This window comes from Neofelis nebulosa, chromosome 2 (genome assembly GCF_028018385.1).
Source record: "Neofelis nebulosa isolate mNeoNeb1 chromosome 2, mNeoNeb1.pri, whole genome shotgun sequence".
Lineage (NCBI taxonomy): Eukaryota > Metazoa > Chordata > Mammalia > Carnivora > Felidae > Neofelis > Neofelis nebulosa.
The window spans coordinates 156762041-156784446 of record NC_080783.1 but is presented as its reverse complement, the minus strand read 5'-3'; the positions used below and the strand labels follow the sequence as shown (position 1 = coordinate 156784446).

General features: G+C 38.5%; 1 protein-coding gene and 1 non-coding gene across 4 annotated transcripts in view; one reads left to right on the top strand and one right to left on the bottom strand.

The window, feature by feature from the left end:
* GIPC2 (GIPC PDZ domain containing family member 2) overlaps positions 1-22406 on the top strand; it is a 453978-nt gene that overhangs the window by 28936 nt on the left and 402636 nt on the right. For all 3 annotated transcript variants that reach the window (XM_058716908.1, XM_058716907.1, XM_058716906.1), the window contains exons 2-3: positions 1110-1295; positions 15069-15249. In XM_058716908.1, the coding sequence (XP_058572891.1) occupies positions 1110-1295; positions 15069-15249 (367 nt within the window). The remainder of the gene's footprint in view (positions 1-1109; positions 1296-15068; positions 15250-22406) is intronic.
* LOC131505801 (U6 spliceosomal RNA) lies at positions 6721-6824 on the bottom strand. The gene has a single exon (XR_009258574.1). It is a non-coding gene; the product is annotated as a U6 spliceosomal RNA (small nuclear RNA).

The window sequence follows — 22406 nt, the reverse complement described above, 5'->3', positions numbered from 1 at the left end:
AATTACAGAACTAAATATATTCTGCCCTGCCCAGGAACACAAAGGGTCCACCAGTTAGCACAGCTCCCCACAGAGGAAAAGGGGAAAGGGCAGGACAGCACATGTTTCTTTGTAAGGCTTTTTTCTTTTATATCCAGTTGCCTCTTGTCCTTCTCAGTAGCTCCTTTCATATACATCTGAAATTGGTCAGAATCTTGCTGACCATGCTGGATCTTTTAGTTGTAGAACAGAGTGCTTCCAGTTCAGACACATTCTGATGTGCCTTAAAGATCCATTTAATAAGTAGTAGTTGTGCCATTCCTGAACTTCATGAGGCTTATGGATGTGAGAAGGCTTACCTTCAGTGGGAGTCAAGAATGGTATGAAACCTGGGGATCCAGGGAGAGGGTAGAAAGTGAGGACTGAAGCAAGGCTCAGGGTCTGAAGAAGTGTTGGCAACATCTGTGGCAAAATTGATAATAAAAATTAAAAAAACCTTAACTATTTTGGAATAAAACTGTTATACTGAAATGTTTTTGTTTTACATACCCAAGAAAATTAAGGGATTGGATTAGTGAGTCTGTAAGATATGCTTTAGACCTCTTTATTTTTGCACCTCGTTCATTAATTTTCTTAAGCATTCTAATGCAAGATAAATTTCCTCATTTAAAAAACTTAGCAGTTTTCAAAAATAGACTTGCCTATAATTTCGTTGTGGCATACATGTCATGGCCTTGCCTTTGAGAAGACATCTTTTGATTTTAGCATTGTAAATGGCAGGTAGTGGAGGTATTTTCAATCACTTGGAAGTTGGTGAGATGTAAATTCAGAATCTTGCTCTTGACAAATGTTGGCTTTGTGACCTTAGGCCAATTACTTTCTTTCACTAAACCTCAAATTCCTCATCTGTAATTTGGAGGGGATAAGTATTTGTAAAGTCATTGTGAGGATTTAGTGAGATAATGACCGTAAATTGTTTAATGTAGAGCCTTGCCTATAGGAAATACTCCATATATATTACCCAATGTTAATGATGTAACTTCTGTCATAAATCGACTATTTCACTCAAATACCCTAATAACCAGAATGTTTTCCTGATGGAAACTGAACTATTTCTTTCTTTCTTACAGATCTTATACTGCACGTTAAACACACCTAAAGTTGATATGGAAAGACTCTTAGGATCACAGATAGGTCTTGAAGATTTTATATTTGCCCATGTGAAAGGGATCAAAAAGGAAGTAAATATACATAAATCTGAGGATTCACTTGGTCTCACCATTACAGATAATGGTACTGGCTATGCTTTTATAAAGGTAAGTCTTAAAAAAATAACTATGTGACTTACTGGAGGGTAATATTTAAGAAAATCTACCAGGTCAAAGAAATGATCTTAACAGTCAGAACTGGCTCAGCAGGGATGGGTTGGTAAGGTTTCATTTAAACAAAATGGAGGGGGGGTTATTTCCAAATATATTTTATTTTTTTCTAATTTAATTTTTTACATATACATCCAAATTAGCATATAGTACAACAATGACTTCAGGAGAAGATTTCTTAATGCCTCTTACCCATTTAGCCTATCCTCCCTCCCATAACCCCTCCAGTAACCCTCTGTTTGTTCTCCATATTTAAGAGTCTCTTATGTTTTGTCCCCCTCCCTGTTTCTATATTCTTTTTTGCTTCCCTTCCCTTGTTGATCTGTTCTGTCTTAAAGTCCTCCTGTGAATGAAGTCATATGATTTTTGTCTTTCTGACTGACTTCGCTTAGCATAATACCCTCTAGTTCCATCCACATAGTTGCAGATAGCAAGATTTCATTCTTTTTGAATGCCATTGTGTACACATACCATATCTTCTTTATCCATTCATCCATTGATGGACATTTGGGCTTTTTCCATACTTTGGCTATTGTTGATAGTGCTGCTATAAACATTGGGGTGCGTGTGTCCCTTCAAAACCGCATACCTGTATCCCTTGGATAAATGCCTAGTAGTGCCATTGCTGGGTTGTAGGGCAGTTCTATTTTTAGTTTTTTGAGGAACCTCCATACTGTTTTCCAGAGTGGCTGCACCAGTTTGCATTCCCATCAGCAGTGTAAAAGAGATCCTCTTTCTCTGCATCCTCGCCAACATTTGTTGTTGCCGGAGTTGTTAATGTTAGCCATTCTGACAGGTGTGAGGTGGTCTCTCATTGTGGTTTTGATTTGTATTTCCCTGATGAGTGATGTTGAGCATTTTTTCATGTGTCTGTTGGCCATTTGGATGTCTTCTTTGGAGAAGTGTCTGTTCATGTCTTTTACTCAGTTCTTCACTAGATAATTTGTTTTTTGGGTGTGGAGTTTGATAAGTTCTTTATAGATTTTTGGATACTAACCCTTTATCTGATATGTCATTTGCAAATATGTTCTCCCATTCTGTCAGTTGCCTTTTAGTTTTGCTGATTGTTTCCTTCACTGTGTAGAAGCTTTTTATTTTGATGAGGTCCCAATAGTTCATTTTTGCTATATTAAAAAAAATTACATATATAAATTTTGAGAGAGCTCATGCAAGTGGGGTGGGACAGGGAGAAGGAGAATCCCAAGCAGGCTCTACGCTGTAGTACAGAGCCTGATGTGGGCCTTGATTCCATGAACTGTGATATCATGACCTAAGCTGAAACAAGAGTAAGATGTTCAACAGACTGAGCCATCCAGGTACCCCTCAATTTTTTTTTTTAAGTAGGCTCCATGCCCAGTGTGGAGCCCATCACTGTTTGGCTTGAACTCAAGACCAAAGACCTGAGCTGAGATCAAGTGTTGGATGTACAACCTAGTGAGCCACCTAGGTGTCCATATATATGTATGTATGTGTGTGTATGTATATATACATACACCTATATAATTTTAAGTAATCTCTATGCCCAATGTGGGGCTCGAACTCACGACCCAGAGACTGTGTTTCATGTTCTGCTGACTGAGCCAGCTAGGCGCTCCAACATATTTTTGGCACCTTCTTACATCTTAAATAGTCTTCAGGGGTGCCTGGGTGGCTCATTGGTTAGGTGTCTGTCTCTTGATTTTTGGCTCAGGTCATGATCTCATGGTTTGTGAGTTTGAGCCCTGTGTTGGACTGTGCACTGACAGTGTGTAGCCTCCTTGGGATATTCTCTCTCTCTCTCTCTCTCTCTACTCCTCCCTCCCCCGTCCCCCCCAACTTATGCCGCCCCAAAATAAATAAGCTTTAGAAAAGTTTGAAGAATTTTTAACTATAGAATTTATTTAAATACAAATAGAGCAATATAGAGCTGTAAAGGCAAGAGAAGGAAGTTTGAAATAGTATGAAAAACTAAGAACTGAGGTGTGGGGAAAAGAAAAGTAGACTTATCTCTTAAACAGTTCTATTAAGCAATTGTATAACAGACTTTTATTGAATGCTTATGTACTAGGCATTTGACATACATTTTCTCATTTAAGTCTCAACCATTCCATTGGTACTATGTTTCCTCTTGTTGAGGTATAACAAATTTTTAAAAAAATACTTATTTTGAGAGAGGGAGAACATACACCCATGTGAGCAGGGGAGGGGCAGAGAGAGAGAGGGAGCGAGAACATCCCAAGCAGGCTCTGCACGGTCACTGGGGAACCCAACATGGGGCTTGAATTGATGAACTGTGAGATCATGACCTGAGCCAAACTCAAGAGTCAGACACTTAACAGACTGAGCCACCCAAGCATCCCAGGGTATAACAGATTTTTAATGTTCAGCTTATTGTACTCACACCTGTTAACCATCACCCAGATCAAGGGAAACTTCATTTCCACCACCCAGAAGTCTCCCTTGTACTGTTTCCCACGCAGTATGCTTCTCCCACAAAGGTAGCCACTACTCTGACCTCTATCACTACAGTTTTGCTCGTTCTTGAACCTTCTGTAAGTAGAATCCTATATTATGTACTCTGTCGTTTCTGGATTCTTCTGTTGAACATGGTGTCTGGGAGATTGACCTGTGGGTAGGTACTATTACCAACCTCTATTTTACAGATGTAGAAACAGGATAAGGGAGGTTAAGTAGCTTGCTTTAAAGTTATATAGCAGAAAAATTCAGTATTTGAATTTAAGAGCTCTGACTCCAGAGCTGGCATTCCCATCCACTTCACTAAGAATTAGTTATAAACTTCATGCAACAGAGTATGTTTCAGGTTTTTATTTTGTCCAAATCTTTTCTTTGCTGATCCACTGTCATTTAAAACAAGTCTTAGGTAAGCAACCTCCTTAACTGTAAATAGTACTTTATTTAACTCCCCACTTGATAGAATGGCTATTTTTAGCTCTGCTAAAAGATAGGACTGTGTTGAAGGTTGAGTGGGTGATCAAATGGAAAATCGTGAGTTGGGAAAGTCATGTGGGATTATCTGGGTGAAGCTCAGGACATGAGGCACATGCAGCAATGCCTTTCTAATGTCAGCAGGAAGGGCTTAGAAGTTTTGCAAACATACGTGGATTTTTTAGATCTTAACCTCTGTTCAGAGTTTGTGTTCTTTTTTTTTTTCTTGAATGTCTCCTTGAACATGTGCCTGCGTCAGTACGAGTCACTAGCCCTGGGGAGGCAGAACATGATGGCAAGGAGAAAGTGGAGCATACGGCAAACTGCTGACGTAGAATTCAACTTAAAAGAGAAATGAATACGATTAATAGGACTTCTTACAAACTGGGGTGGGGGTAATTTCAAATTTACTGTAAGATTGTAAGAATACAGAAGACTTCCATAATACGCTTTGCCCATTTCTCCAATTTTTACCACTTGTCACATTTGCTTTTTTGGTCTAATACACACATGTGTATGTGTATATGTATACATATGTACAAATATAATTTTCAGAACCATTTGAAAAAATGGAATGCATATATTTCCATTTAGCCTCTAGTATTTCAGAACGTAGTTATTAAGCACAGGGTTTTTTTTCCTGTATAGCTAGACAGTGCAATTGTGAAATTCAGAAAATCTAATATTGATAAAATAATTTTTAATGCCTATATTGCATTTCTGTCAGTTGCCTCATATCCTCTGTAGCATTTTTCTTTTCCTTTATAGGTGTAATCCAGGGTCATGAATTTTATTTAGTTGTCTTTTTAATGGTCTTTAGAATAATCCCTCAGCCTTTCATAGAATGAGAAACCTCAAAGAAGCCTGAATTGAGGGACAGTGTGAGAAACGGATTATGTATTTTTGGTAGGAAAATTAGATCAATGATGTGTCCTCCATGTTGGTGTACCACATGGGAAGGTGCATTATGTTAGCTTGCTTATGACCTTTGTCACTTACCTAAGGTATAGTGTCTGCCAGTCTTCATTGCAATGTTATATTTTCCTTTGTAATTAATATTTGTGGGGAGAAACTTTATTTTAAAAATATCATTTTCCTACTTGCACCTTACAGATTGAACATCTGTTGATTGATTTTTGCCTGAATTGATTTTTATTATAATGGTTTCAAAATGGTGAATTTTAAAAAATTCCATCATTTCTTATATATTTAAAACATTCTGTTGAAAAAAAGTGGCATGGTTTTTTGTTTTTTGTTTTTATTAGTATGGATACATGATTTCTCACTTAATGGGTTATAGTCCACAACTGTTGCTTACTCTCAGATTTTCTGAGATTTGGTCTGCCGGAATCTTTCAGCTGGCTTGTGTATCCTTTGACATGTCTCTGATCATTTATTAAGCAGTTCTTCTTCTCTGGCACAACAAGATGTTCTAGGTTCATCTTTTGTCTTTTCCCAAGCCTGGAATCAACCATTTTTTTTATGGGGCTCTGGTTTTGCTTTTGGTGAGGATTGATATTTCAAAATCAAGATCTGGATGCTAGTTAGACTCCTTCATGGTCACTGGAGTGTCCTTGTTTCTGGGTCTTTTCAGTTGATGGGGTTAGAAAACCTATTTTAGAAGTAAATGGACTCAAAATTATGCCTCAAATTTTAATCCTGCCCCATAGGTTTTTTTTTTTTCCCTTGCCTTCCCCCATTAAAAAAAAAAAATATATATATATATATATGTGTGTGTGTGTGTGTGTGTGTGTGTGTGTATATATATATATATATATATATATATATATATATATATTTTAAAAAGTTGATTATGAGAGAGAGCATGAGTGGGGAAGGGGAAGAGATTGGGAGAGAGAATCCCAAGCAGGCTCTGCACTGTCAGTGTAGAGCCTGATGTGGGGTGCAAACCCACAAACCAGAAGATCATGATCTGAAACCAAGAGTTGATGTTCAACTGACTGAGTTGCCTGGGTGCCCCTATTAAAATACTTTTTAAAATAAAATATTTACTCATTTGCTTAGTCCTACAATATATGCAAAATAGTTTCAGGATTGCTATATCCATATTATGAAGAACCTATTAAGAGTTCAAGATTGGTATGCATGTACACACATGTACATACACAAAGTATTCTATTCAGGTTACTTGGAATGGGTTCTTTCCTGTCCCTTTCCCCATTAGGTGATGGTTATTCATTTGAAATACTATTGAATCCACTTCTCTTTGAATTGAGTTTTCTCCGCATCATGTTCTAATTTTTTCTGAAAAAATAAAATATTAAAATGATTCAAAAGTATATTAAAAGATGTTCAGAGATCTGTCACTTTCTCCTGGCCCTCTATCCCATTACTCATTTCTCCCACTCCTTATAAGTAATCATTTTCATTAATTTCTGGCTCACCCTTTCAATGTTTATTTTTGCTAAGATAGGAGAAAAAAATGAAACATTCCAAGAGTTTGTATGTCATTCTTGTGCAGGGACTGTGTTAATCTTTTCTATATAGTTCCAATTTTAGTATATATGCTAAAGTGAGTACTTGATATCCTTTCAGTAGTGGCTAGAAGTCCAAGTAGGTTAGAGTAGGACAGTGTGGTATAGATTGACAAGGGTAAGGAAGAAGGATTCCATGATCAGGGAGTGGTGATATATAGGAGCATGGACTTTAGAACTACACATGCCTGCTTTCAGTCTTAGTCCAACCACTTATTTACTTGGACAAATGATCTTTGATAAGTCATTAAGCTTCTCTGATCCTTCTCTCAAAAGGGAATATTAACACCTATTTCACAGGATTGTTGCAGGTATAAAGGAATGATCTATAAAAATCTGATACTGCTATTAAGTTATCAATTAGGAGTACTAACAAATCATCACATAATTAGATGAGCAGAGAACTGTATTTAATAGTACTATGTAGCTCTACATTTACACGGACTAAGAAGTTCCCGGAGGTAAATGCCTGCCTTGAGAAACCATTCTCAGCCTAACTTTACACTTCAAGGAACTAGAAAAAGAACTAAATGAAACCCCAAGTTAGTAGATGGAAGGAAATAACAAATATTAGAGCAGAAATAGAGACTAAAAAGACAATGAAACAAAGAGCTGGTTCTTTGAAAAATAATTGACAGACCTTTAGCTAGACTCACAAAAAAGGACTCAAAATCAAATGAGAGATGTTACAGTGGAGCCATAGAAATGTAGAGGATAGTAAGAGACTGCTATGAACTATCGTATCTAACAAATTGGACAACGTAAGAAATGAGAAAATTCCTAGAAACCTACAACCTACCAAGACTGATGAAATAAAAAATCTGAACAGATGGATTCAGTCTCCTTGCTAGTCATCAAAAACTTCCCAACAAAAGCCCAGGACCAGATGGCTCCACTGGTGGATTCTACCAAGCCTTCAAAGAGAATAATCCCAGTCCTTTTTAAAAACTCTTCCAAAAATTAGAGTGAACTCCTCCAAACTCCTTTTATGAAGCCAGAATTACCCTGATAGAAAAACCAGACAAGAATGCCCCAAGAAAAAGGCCAGTATTCCTAATAACATAAATACAAAAATCCTTAATATTAGCAAATCAAATTCAACAATATGTTAAAGGGATCATGCATCATGATCAAGTGGGATTTATTTCAGGGGTGATTAAACACCCATAAATCAGTGTGATATACCACATTAACAAAAGGATATAAACATTTTTTATCTCAATGGTTGAAGAAAAAACATTTGAAAGAATTCAAATGGTAAAAAAAAAAAAAAAAAAAACAACAAAGTGGTATAGAGGGAACATACCTCAACATCATAAAGGTCCTGTAGGACAAGCTCACAGCTAACATCATCCTTAAAGGAAAAACTTTCAGTTTTTCTCCACAAAGATCAGGAACAAGGCAAGCATGCTCTCTCTTGCCACTTCTATTCAACACAATATTGGAAGTTCTAGCCAGAGCAGTTAGGCCAGTAAAAGAAATAAAAGGCATCCAAATTGGAGAGGAAAAAGTAAATGGTCACTGCTTGAAGATGATATAGAAAACCTTAAAGACTTTATCCAGAAAACTGTTAGAAGTACTACAGTAAAGTTGCAGGATACAAAATTAATACACAAAAATCTTGCACTTTTTTTAACCAAGGGGAAAGACCAATAATTGAAAACTATAGGATGTAAGAAAGATACAAATGAAAAGCTATTTCATGTTCATGCCTTGGAAGAATTAATGTTGTTCAATGCTAACCAAAGCAATATTACAGAGTCAGTGTGATCCCTGTCAAAATTCCAATGGCACTTTTCACAGAAATACAATAGTCCTAAAATTCATATGAACTGTAGAAGACCTGGAATAGCTGAAGCAAGGTTGAGAAAGAACAAAGCTGGAGGCATCACACTCCCTGATTTCAAACTATATTACAAAGCTCTGGTAATTTAAAAAGTGTGGTATTGGCATAGAAACACTGATCACTATGGCAGAATATAGAGCCCAGAAATAAACTTTTGCGTATATAGTCAATTTATAATAAAGGAGCCAAGAATCTACAGTGGAGAAGGGATTCTCTTCAATAAATGTTGCTGGGAAAATTGGATAGCCATCTGCAAAAGAATGAAATTGGATCATTATTTCACATCATACACAAAAATTAATCCAGGATGGGCTAAAGACTTGAATTAAAACATGAAACCACAGAACTCCTACAAGAAAACGTGGGGAGGAAGCTCTTTGACATAGGTTTTTGGTGATGATTTTTGAATCTGAAAACAAGCAAAAGCAAACAAGTTGGACTATATCAAACTAAAAAAAGTCTAATAAAAAATGGGCAAAAAAGCTGAATAGACATTTTTCCAAAGAAGACCTAGATGACTACCAGATACGTGAAAAGATTTTTTTTTTGGAAGTTTGTTTTGGGAGACTGCACGCATGAGTGGGGGAGGGACAGACAGGTAGGGGAGGGAGAATCCCAAGCCAACTCTGCACTGCCAGCATGGAGCCTGGAGGGGTGCTTGAACCCACGAACTGCAAGATCATGAACTGAAACCAAGAGTTGGAAGCTTTACCGACTGAGCCACCCAGGTGCCCCCATGAAAAGATGTTCTAGGTTATTAATCATCAGGGAAATGCAAGTCAAAACCACAATGAGCTACCACCTCCACCTGTTAGGATGGCTATTACCAAAAAGACTAAAAATAACAAATGTTGATGAGGATGGGACGTTAAGGGAACCCTTGTATACTGTTGATAGGAATGTAGCATGCAGTCACTATAGAAAACAATATGGAGTTTTCTTTAAAAAATTAAAAAACTACCATACAATTCAGCAATTCCACTTCTGGGTATTTATCTGAAGAAAATGAAAACACTAATTTGGAAAGATAAATACACCATGCCTTTGTGTATGGTATTCATTGCAGCTTTACAGTAGTCAAGATACAGAAGCAACCTAAGTGTCCATCAGTTGATAAATGGATAAAGATGTATGTGTATATACACACAACGGAGCATTAGTATTAGCTGTATAAAAGAATTAAATCTTCCCAGTTTTGGCGGTATAGATGGACCTCAAGGGCATTATGGTAAGTGAAATGTCAGAGAAAGACCTATACTGTAGGATCTATGTTGAATCTAAAACATTTATGTGATTTCTTAAATTTGAATTAAAGTATGGTGTGGTTTTCACAGGTAAAACTTCTTGCGTAAAAGATAACAGACTTAAATATTTGTGATTTTAGCATCCAAGCCTAGATTTCCCAGAACCAGAGCATATAAATAACCTTATCAGAAAATTCAGAGTATACTTAAAACTAGAAATTCCCAGAATGGTTTAGGACTGGTTGGCAAACACTTATACAGAGGGACAGATGCTAAATATTCTAGGCTTTGTCATAATTTAGGGTCATGCAGTCTGTGGGTGCAACGTCTGTTTGAAGCCCAGTTCTTTTTGTTGTGTTCTTTTCATCAGTAATCATTGTACCTTGGTATCCTCATTTGTTAATGGAATGAGGCTTGTTGTGAGGACTAAGTGAAATAACTGTTTATAATTAAGAACGTTACGTTATCATGAGCATAGTCTGAGGACAGTGTTAGGATCAGCAGCACATATCTCAAACTTGCTGACCATGGCAGCAGGGCGTGCAGCTCAAACAACCTTGAATGTGATACCTAAGATTTTGAGGAGGGTGGGATGCTGCCCTAGAGTTCTGGTGTCTGTGATTAGCAGGTTTTATAAGTATATGCGATGAAATAACGGAGAATAATAATTCTCTGAGGTGGCTAGGATCCTCTGAGTTTAATAATGCTGTAAATCCTATCTTTTAAAAATTTGTATTCTCTGCTTTTTTGCAGTATCAAGATGAGATAAAACCAGATTAGACAAAGTTTTAAGTGTTACAGAGGATATTAAGTGACTCACTAAATATAAGCATAGCATTAATATCTTTTTTCCATCCTTTGTGTTCGAGTAGCATTTTTAGCAAGATTATTAATCTGTCATGTTATAATATGATTATCAAAGCATATATTCCAGAAACTTGTCTCAATTACTACCTCATTCTTTATTTTATGAACTTAAGAGGCTAAAGCTTAGGTAACCCACGTCTGTAATCTGTGTCTTCCACTTCTGTATCTGATTCACCTTATGGTGTTCAGGTTTCTTACACTGATTTTCCTGCCTCTTCATCCCAGATCCTTATCTGCTACTTCTGATTATTTACCTGTGCTTTGATGTTTTTCTTGCCCACCTGGATTCTCGCCTTGCTACTTGGACTTCTGGTAACTGCCTTTCCTCCTTCTGTCTAGACACTCTTCTAGTGACTTCTGTGACTACTCCTAGGCCCAAGACAGTGTAGATTTTTGTTCCTCTGACCTTTATTAGTAAGATTTATACATGTCTGTAAAGTTTTTCATTTAATTAATTTTATATACTACGTATTAATAAAACTGTGACAAGTCTTAACATGTGATAGGACACTGAAATTTGTGTGTTCAAAGAAAAAAAAGTAGGTTCAGAAGGTATGAAGAGATAGATGAGAGTAAAATTTAAGAAGGCAATATTTATGTATAGATTTTCACACTCTCTAATGGCTTAAGAATGGGTAGATAACAGGATATTTAATAGTTTTTTTTTGTTTCTTTAGACTCTAGTCTTCTTAAAAATCTTGTTTATTTTTCTGTGACCTTTTAGAAATTCCAGTTGTACTTAGTGGTTGCTGTGGTTACACTTTTTTTTTTTATTTTTTTATTTTTTTAACGTTTATTTATTTTTGAGACCGAGAGAGACAGAGCATGAACGGGGGGAGGGTCAGAGAGAGGGAGACACAGAATCCGAAGCAGGGTCCAGGCTCTGAGCCGTCAGCACAGAGCCCGACGCGGGTCTCGAACTCACGGACCGCAAGATCATGACCTGAGCTGAAGTTGGCCGCTTAACCGACTGAGCCACCCAGGCGCCCCTGCTGTGGTTACTCTTAATTCTATTAACTTGTAATGTTAATATGGACCCCTAATAAAACAGTGTCAGATTATAAATTTCTCATTTATTTTATAATTGACTATTCGTAACGGTAATGAGCTCTGAATTGGTATTATTTCACTTGCATAAAGCATATTAATAGTTACTATTATAATGACCATAGCATTGTTCTTAAAATTTGGGGGTGAAATAGAAGCCTATTTTGAATTTTGGTATATAGTAATAAAACTTAAAAATGCCCAACCTTCCCAGGTTACCCTTTTACAATTTTCTTTTTTCTAATGATAATTATAGAGATGCTGGGGTACATGAGTTTTGCTCTTAACTCTTAGATGCAGTGATCATACTGTGGATTCAGAAGTTATTACTCCACTTGGTAAGAGTAGGGAATGCATATGATTTTTTTTTTTTAAGTATGAAATTTATTGCCAAATTGGTTTCCATACAACACCCAGTGCTCATCCCAACAGGTGCCCTCCTCAATGCCCATCCCCCCATCAACCCTCCCTCCCACCCCCCATCAGCCCTCAGTTTATTTTCAGTCTTTGAGTCTCTTATGGTTTGCCTCCCTCCCTAACTTTTTTTCCCCCTCCCCCTCCCTCATGGTCTTCTGTCAAGTTTCTCAGGATCCACATAAGAGTGAAAACATATGGTATCTGTCTTTCTCTGTATGGCTTATTTCACTCAGCATCACACTCTCCAGTTCCATCCACGTTGCTACAAAGGGCCATATTTCGTTCTTTCTCATTGCCACGTAGTACTCCATTGTGTATATAAACCACAATTTCTTTATCCATTCATCAGTTGATGGACATTTAGGCTCTTTCCATAATTTGGCTATTGTTGAAAGTGCTGCTATAAACATTGGGGTACAAGTGCCCCTATGCATCAGCACTCCTGTATCCCTTGGGTAAATTCCTAGCAGTGCTATTGCTGGGTCATAGGGTAGGTCTATTTTTAATTTTCTGAGGAACCTCCACACTGTTTTCCAGTGTGGCTGCACCAATTTGCATTCCCACCAACAGTGCAAGAGGGTTCCCGTTTCTCCACATCCTCTCCAGCATCTATAGTCTCCTGACTTGTTCATTTTGGCCACTCTTACTGGCGTGAGGTGACATCTGAGTGTGGTTTTGATTTGTATTTCCCTGATGAGGAGTGACATGAGCATCTTTCCATGTGCCTGTTGGCCATCTGGATGTCTTCTTTAGAGAAGTGTCTATTCATGTTTTCTGCCCATTTCTTCACTGGATTATTTGTTTTTCGGGTGTGGAGTTTGGGGAGTTCTTTATAGATTTTGGATACTAGCCCTTTGTCCGATATGTCATTTGCAAATATCTTTTCCCATTCCGTTGGTTGCCTTTTACTTTTGTTGATTGTTTCCTTTGCAGTGCAAAGATAAAAAGCTTCATGAGGTCCCAATAGTTCATTTTTGCTTTTAATTCCCTTGCGTTTGGAGATGTGTCAAGTAAGAAATCGCTGAGGCTGAGGTCAGAGAGGTTTTTTCCTGCTTTCTTCTCTAGGATTTTGATGGTTTCGTGTCTCACATTCAGGTCCTTCATCCATTTTGAGTTTATTTTTGTGAATGGTGTAAGAAAGTGGTCTAGTTTCATTCTTCTGCATGTTGCTGTCCAGTTCTCCCAGCACTATTTGTTAGAGACTGTCTTTTTTCCATTGGATATTCTTTCTTGCTTTGTCAAAGATTAGTTAGCCATACTTTTGTGGGTCCAATTCTGGAGTCTCTATTCCATTGGTCTATGTGTCTGTTCTTATGCCAATACCAAGCTGTGTTGATGATCACAGCTTTGTTGTAGAGGCTAAAGTCTGGGATTGTGATGCCTCCTGCTTTGGTCTTCTTCTTCAATATTACTTTGGCTATTTAGGGTCTTTTGTGGTTCCATACAAATTTTAGGATTGCTTGCTCTAGCTTCGGGAAGATTGCTGGTGCAATTTTGATTGGGATTGCGTTGAATGTGTAGATGGCTTTGGGTAGTATTGACATTTTATATTATTTCAATCTATGAGCACAGAATTTTTCCATTTCTTTGTATCGTCTTCAATTTCCTTCATAAGCTTTCTATAGTTTTCAGCATACAGATCTTTTACATCTTTGGTTAGGTTTATTCCTAGGTATTTTATGATTCTTGGTGCAATTGTGAATGGGATCAGTTTGTTTGTCTTTTGGTTGCTTCATTATTAGTGTATAAGAATGCAACTGGGTTCTGTACATTAATTTTGTATCCTGTGACTTTGCTGAATTAATGTATCAGTTCTAGCAGACTTTTGGTGGAGTCTATCAGGTTTTCCATGTAGAGTATCATGGCATCTGCAAAAAGTGAAAGCTTGACTTCATGTTTGCCAATTTTGATGCCTTTGATTTCCTTTTGTTGTCTGATTGCTGATGCTAGCACTTCCAACACTATGTTAAACAACAGTGGTGAGAGTGGACATCCCTGTAGTGTTCCTGATCTCGGGGAAAGCTCTCAGTTTTTCCCCATTGAGGATGATATTAGCTGTGGGCTTTTCATAAATGGCTTTTATGATGTTTAAGTATGTTCCTTCTATCCCGACTTTCTCAAGGGTTTTTATTAAGAAAGGATGCTGAATTTTGTCAAATGCTTTTTCTGCATCGATTGACAGGACCATATGGTTCTTATCTTTTCTTTTATTAATGTGATGTATCACATTGATTTGTGAATGTTGAACCAGCCCTGCAGCCCAGGAATGAACCCCACTTGATCATGGTGAATAATTCTTTTTATATGCTGTTGAATTCGATTTGCTAGTATCTTGTTGAGAATTTTTACATCCATATTCATCAGGGATACTGGCCTATAGTTCTCTTTTTTTGCTGGGTGTCTGGTTTGGGAATCAAAGTAATGCTGGCTTCATAGAATGAGTCTGGAAGTTTTCCTTCCCTTCCTATTTTTTGGAACAGATCTTTCCAAGCTTCAATTTTTCAGTCTATGGTCTGAGGCTCTCCTAAAGGTTGTTGAAATTAAATGAGATGGCAAATGTAAAGTGCTTAGTTTAGAGCTCAGCATATGTAACAACAGTTACTATAGAAGCAGGAGAGTAACACCTTAATGATTCTTAGGGGAGTAACCCAGAGGATTTGAGGAGAAGTTTCTTGGAGGAGGTATGATAACTGATGGAGCAGAATTCTGAATGAGGTATGGTGGTTGTCCTTTGTTGCCTGGTCTTTATCTTTAACTGAGCATTAAGCTGCATTGTGAATATGTCAATACATATAATGTCTCGGGGGCATAAAAAGGAATGTTGTACAGTTCCATTTTGTATTAAGTGTTATCCTTAATTTTCTTTCAGAGAATTAAAGATGGTAGCCTAATTGACTCCATTAAAACCATCTGTGTGGGGGATCATATTGAATCCATAAATGGAGAAGATATCATTGGGTGGCGTCACTATGATGTTGCTAAAAAGTTAAAGGAATTAAAAAAAGATGAACCCTTTACCTTGAAGTTAATAGAACCTAAGAAGGCATTTGGTAAGTTTGGGTGTGTGTATGTGTGTGAAGTGTTCCCTTCCCTAGCTTGTCTTTCTAAGGGTAGTGAGCACTGAGATGTGGTGCCATGTGATTTAGTATATCCATTAAGGATATAGAGAATGAGAGCACTACTTATAAGGGAAACAACTATTCAAGGAGAAAGAATTGCCTAAAAGGACATTTTCTGAAACACCTTTGGAGTTACAAAGTCTGATGTCGAGTGACTTTATGGCTGTTCCAGACTGTAAGAACGGCACATTGTAATACATTCATCTTGCTGAGGAGTAAAATTTTTGACTGGGCTCTCTAAGCCATAACTATTGTCCGTGGACCTTAACAGCAAAAACTTTTAGTTACACATAGAATTGGTATTTAAAATAGTTATCTAGTCTATTTTAAAGACTTCCTTCAATACTTTTTCGCCATTACCATTTTGAATTTGGCAGCATGGGATGGTATGAAATTACTTCCACTTTGGTGTGACATCTGTACTTGCTTGGTTTTAGCCATGGCAGCTGTGTTCCAACTGTTCAAACCCCTAGGGCTATCTCATCTACAGGAAAATGTGCCAGCTTCTCCTGACTATCCAGCACTATTTTAATAAGCCAAATGACGGCCTCTGGTGTTCATCAGTGTTGAAATATCTTTAGCAGAATCATTCTAGGCTGCCCTTACTCATCCATGACCCCACCCAACTTCTGTTTTTCCCTTTGCTCACAGAACATAAATATTCCTTATAGTTTGCTTCTAATGGATATTTTCTCAGGGCAGTAAATAAAAATGATGGGAGAATGCAGTGGGTCTGGGGAATTACATTTCCCCTCCCTTAACAAGTAAGCGACAGATACTATCCATATGGAAGTGGAAATTCTTCTCTGCTTCCTAGCGATTCTGTGCCATTTAATAGAAATATGGTGTAGGTTATATTACTTGTGGGAGCGGGGTTACATAGATGTAAGAAAAGAATGTCTTGCACTGAGCAATGTACAGAATTAGTGAACCACTATATTGTATACCTGAAACTAATATAACACTGTATGTTAACTATACTGGAATTAAAATAACTTAAACAAACAAACATTGGGGGTGGGGGGAAAGAATCCCTTATTCCAGTGCTGCTCCTGGAAGGACCATCCTAGGAGACCATGCTATCGATACTGTGATTCTGTGTGGTGTGCAACCAAGCTTCTGAGTACACTTGTCACAGAGGAAGGTGGGCACACTCAGGTTTCTGTCCACCTCCTTGTGAACTGGCTTTGTTTGCTACCCAGTTCCCCAGATCATAACCTATAAACTGATTGGATATAAGCAGTTTGATTTGATTTAGACTTTTCATAAATCAGTTCTTAGTACAACTCAAGGAATATAATTTTTTCCTACGTTTGTCTCTAGCACATAATCTGTTTTTCAGAATTAACCTCTATTTTTACCTATTGTCTGCATTGAAATCTTGTGGTCCCTGTATCTTTGTAGAAAGTTGCTGATATACATTAACTTGGATGCTTGGTTGATTTTAGTCTTGGATGTTATAGAGGTCATTGTATTTAGCTATTATTGCTCCATGATTAGACTTTTTCCCTTTCAATACCAGAGACACATGTATAGATGGATAAACCCCCACACTGCCTTATGTGCTAGCTACTATTGAACCTGCTCTCTATTGCTCCTATGAATTCTGTGTACACATTTGAGGACACTGGGTAGGATTTTCCTAGTGGGGGTATATTATTTCTGTATCCCAAATTCTGGTGGTGCTGTGGTTAGGACATGTGGTTAGGACATGTAGAAATTGATTTTGGAGTAATGATAGGTTTTATTTTCCAAAGTTACTGTGGCAGCTTAACTCTACTTAAATCTGCTGATCAATATGCATTATCTCCTCTGGGTTGGTACTTGACTTTGGGCCATAGCCTGGGGGTTTTTCTCTGAGAAATAGGCCTTGCTACTCTGTCCTTCAGCCTTTAATTTTGCTGCTTTTGCCTCTGCGATAAAGGCAGTAGTAGTTGTTTCTTTTCTTTGACTTCATCCCAGTGCTTGGTGCTTTTCCCAGAAGGGAGTATACATCAAGAGGTACTTAGGGGATCTAGCTTCCCCCAGTTCTCTTGGTTCTGATCTTATTTTTTGCTGTTTCCTTCTATCCTGGATCTTATAGCATTGTCATTGATGGATTGATTCAGATTCATTGTCCTTCATGATTATCTGACTTTGTTGTCTTGGATTCCCACAGAAGAAAAGGCCACTGTAGGTGAGGCAGAACGTTCTCATCTCTGTGATCAGATAGGCTGCCTAGGCTGAAGTGAAGTCATTTCTAGGATTATACTGAAAGCTGTCGAAATAGCCATACACTCTAGTATTTTGATGTTTGCCTACCAACTTCCCTAAAGATTTAGCTTGGGGAGGCATGTGGACTGGGTTCCAGAATGCAAGGAGGAAGAGTGCAGTTGGCTGCTTTGCAATGGTGTAATAAAGATGATGAATGCAACTTTCAGACATGGATGGGGGAATCCTTACAGCCTGCTCCCATTTTCATAGGTCCACCACATCCCACTTCTGGGGGCCATTATATGTGCCAAGATTCTTTGAGAGCTACAGAATAAACACCTCCTAGTTTATTGAAAACCCATTTTGTTTGTTTTTTTTTTTTTTTTAGAAGACTATCAGGTCTCAGAAACAGACTGTGTCAGTCAAGCCTTGGGAAGGTCGGGAGCTAAGGCCATTTCAGGGATGTTTGAACCAGGCACCTTTCATGGCACTGAATTAACTCCCTTTAGGTATTTCCTATCTTCATGTTTCTCCACTGAGGATTCAGATTCCTCAGAGAGGGAGGGACACTGATTAAGTCATGTTCCATCTTGATAGTGAGGAAGGCAGTCTTACATGATCAGTAGGCCCACCAAAATCCTGCAGGACAGGAGGGAGAGGTTTCCTTTTGGGTAGGAAAAAGTAGCAGATGTTCATTTTGCCATTTCTCCTAAGTTATTGCCTTGTTTAGTGGAGTGTGTTGGTTTTCTCTTGACTTTGAATCTGACCGTGCCCATGCATGATACTATGAGGCTGGGTGTGTAGAATGGATATGGAGGGGGTGCCTGGGTGGCTCAGTCTGTAAAGCATTTGACTCTTGATCTCAGCTCAGATCTCAATCTCAGGGTCGTGAATTCAGGCCCTGTGTTGGCTCCAGGCTGGGCATGAAGCCTACTTAAAAAAAGAATGGATGTGGAGGGAGGCAGGATATTGTCAATTGGCTTTGCATGTCTGGTCTTAAGGATTTTTTTTTTTTTTTTTAATTTTAAGTAATCTTTACACCCAGCATGAGGCTTGCTCAAATTTAACACCCTGAGATCAGGAGTCTCATGCTCTACCAACTGAGCCAGACAGGCACCCTGCATCAAGCTTTCTTTTAGGGAAAGGGTGAAAGTGACATTCTTAGTGCTGGTCACCAGATTTGGAAAGGACAACAATCCAGATTTGGACTATACTTCTGAGAAGATCTTTCATTTATCATCTCCCACAGATAACTTAAGAATCTGCTGTGTTCTGGGAACTCCATTAGGCACAGTGGATACTAAGAAAGAAGGCTATAGTTCTTGCCTTTTGAGGAGTTCACAGTTTAGCAGGAGGCTGTTATTCAGTGAATTTTGCCCCCTAAAATTCATGTGTTGAAATCCTAATCTCCACTACCTCAAAATGTAACTGTATTTTTACCTTTAAGGAGGTAATTAAATTAAAATGAGATCATTAGGGTGAGCCCTGATCCAATATGACTGGTATAAGAAGAGGAAATTTGGACATAAATACACATAGTGAGAGAATGCCATGTGACCATGAAGATCTCTACGAGTCAAGAAGAGTGGTCTTAGAAGAAAGCAACCTTGGTGTTGGCTTGATCTCGGACTTTTCTAGAACTGAGAAAATGATTTCTTATGTTTAAGATAGGTGGTCTTTTGTACTTGCCCTAGGAAACTAACACAGAAGCCAATAGGCTTAAAAAAAAAAAAATCACAGTGCAAATTCTTTGACTATAGCAGTATGGGCTCCCTAGTAATCTAGAAGGTACAGGTGGGGTATCTTAGCTGTCCTTTGGCCTTGGGTATATGGCAAGAACATCCTGATGTTTTCATTCAATAGATGTTTGATCAGTTAGTACATGTTGGTCTTAGGATATTAATCGCTGATATAGTTTCTTGAGAGTCCACTGTATTCCATCACGATATTACCTGCTTGGTCTGTCTGTGAGTAAGATCTAATTCTTACCTTTAAGAAGCTCAGATCTAGTGGGAAGAGATGGATATGAAAAGAAAGAAATCCAATAGAGTGTTAGAGGTGCTAACATGTATTGGAGGCATAAAAGTGGGAGACATCAGGTCTACCTAAGAGTTGAGGAAAAGCTTTCTGGAGAAAGGATTTGAGCTGAATCTTAAAAGAGGTGTGCTCAGTAAACAAATTAGGAAAGGTTGTCCCAGGGAGTGAGAATACAATAAGGGTGCAGAGGCATGGGGCAGTATCCTATGTTTGGGAATAAGCATGTATGTCAGTGTGATTCCAATAGAGGTTATAGGTGGTTGTGTGGCAAGAGACAAAGCTCAAAGGTCAGTAGAGACCAAATAATCAAGACCCTTATATGTGAAGATAAAGAGTGGGCAATGAAGGGGCTTAAGCAGGAGAGTGACATGATGAGACTTGGCTTTTAGACAGTTTGGAGACTGTGTCAAAGCGGCGGGTGGTTTATGAGATAGTGGTCAACGAAATCCATGAAGATTCTATTGTGTAGGTTGCAGAGAGAGAAGGCGAAATCCTGAATTAAGGTAGTACCGGTAGGTATGGAGATGAGAAATGGTTCCGAGGAATAGACAGTGGCGTGCTGGAGCCATTTGTGCACATCTCTCCCAAACTCCACATTTAGTGACATCATTTACATCACAGACATAGAAAAGTGCTGCAAATCAGGACTTTTTTTTTTTTTTTTTTTAAGCTTGGAGAGCTGATGGTTAAACATTTATCTGTGTACTAGTGAATATTAAGAAGGTAGAATTGGCAACTCACTGTAGAGGTAAAAGATATTGCAAATGATGACCCACAGATGTGGCTTGGGTGAGGGATTGTAGTGCCATTCTTTAAAATGAGGAAAACTGGAAGAGAAACAGATTTGGGTGAGAAGATAGGGAAGAGAGACTGTACTTACAGTATAATTTTGGGCCTGAGGAATTTGAAACTTGTGGGAAAATTTAGTTGGCAATGTGTAAGAGGTAGACAGGTGTTGAGAACTGGAGCCTTGGGGATGGGATTTAGGAGTAATTTCAAGCTGTGGAAATCCCATCACTCAGAGTAGTAAGAGAAAAAGATCAAACCTAGAGCTGTGGGGGAAGCCCAGCCTTTCCCGAGTAGAGAGAGGAGGGGCCAGCACAGTGAGGAATGGCCAGACCTGGAGGAGACAGCTTTTGGATGCCCTTTCCCTAAGCACTCAAGAGCCCAGTACTTGTCCCAAGAGCAGATGCTCCACTGCAGCTTTTCCTGAGTTGGCGGTGGGGCTCTGAGGGGGAGCTAAAGGCTATTTTAAGACACACCCTCAGGGGGCGCCTGGGTGGCGCAGTCGGTTAAGCGTCCGACTTCAGCCAGGTCACGATCTCGCGGTCCGTGAGTTTGAGCCCCGCGTCAGGCTTTGGGCTGATGGCTCGGAGCCTGGAGCCTGTTTCTGATTCTGTGTCTCCCTCTCTCTGCCCCTCCCCCGTTCATGTTCTGTCTGTCTCTCTCTGTCCCAAAAATAAATAAAAACCGTTGGGAAAAAAAAAATTAAAAAAAAAAAAAAAAAAAAAAAAAAAAAAAAGACACACCCTCAGATTCTCCTGTGTTGATTAGAGTTTAAATCACTGTTCATCCAGTGGATCTCAACCAGTATGTTTAAAACACCAAGTAGGGGCACCTGGGTGGCTCAGTCTGTTAAGCGTCTGACTTCGACTCAGGTTATGATCTCAGGGTTTGTGAGTTTGAGTCCTGAATTGGGTTCTCTGCTGTTAGAGCAGAGCCTGCTTTGGATTCTCTGTCCTCTTCCATTTGCCACTCCCCTGCTCATTTTTTATCTTGGTCTGTCTCTTTCAAAAATAAACATTACAAAAAAACCCCAAAACACAAAGTAGAATAGAATCGGAAACTTCATAGTCCTTTGTGCCTAGTAAGGGTAGGTTACACTGTACGTGTCAGTTACGTTTTGTATACTTGTGTTTCAGTTATGTATATATTTGTAATTGTGTTATGATATGTGTATTTGTCACTGTGGGTCATAGCAAAAAAGTGATAAAAATGGAAGCCGCTGGTTTAAATGATTCCCTTGTTAAAAATTTGTAGCTTGAGAAATCTTTCCCATACCTAACATGGTTTCTCCTGGTCAGCTGCTTTCTGATCCAAATTTTTCTCCTTCTAGCCATGAGTTGATGGCAGCCTTCCCAGTCCTTATCAAGTATCGGGTGGAATGTCTCTAGTGATATTTTTTTTAGGGCATGGCTCACTTCCTTTCCCTTTTTGCCAATGAAAAGGAACATGTCTCCACAATGAGCTCAACACTGCAGGGTTTGCCCTGTAAACCTAGACTTTCCCAAGGCTGTGAAAACCCACTCTTCCATTTAGCTGGCTCTAAGACTAGACTAGTTCAACTGGTTTGTTTCCTGTGCGGCCTTTTAACTGCAGAAAAATAACTGTTAAATCTCTGAAACTTTGGTTGTTTTACTTGGATGATTCTCTATGTATCCCAGAGAAGTTCTTTAATTTGTAATTGTTGCCCTTTATGGAAAGATGTTTGTGGAAGAAGGCCTGAAGTGTTTTTTGTAAATTGTTTTCAAAATCAGAAAGGGAGTTAAAAGAAAAAGTGTACCTCCTAAAGCATTAATAGTCTTTGCTTTGGGGTTAGATTTTGTAACAGATCTCCGGGCTATGTCTTCTTTTAGAGGCTTCATTTCTGTGCTATGTGTCTATCAGAATAGGATGTTCAGTATGTGAAGTACGTCTGAGTCCTTTGAGTCATTCACAGCTGGAAAACTCGGACCTCATCTGTGTGATTCAGCTTCACTGATGTGCTCCTTTTCAAAGACTAAGTCTATTTGATATTAAGACAGAAACTTTGGCTTTTAAGTTTTAGATGACTTTTTAGATAGTATTTTTTAAGTGTT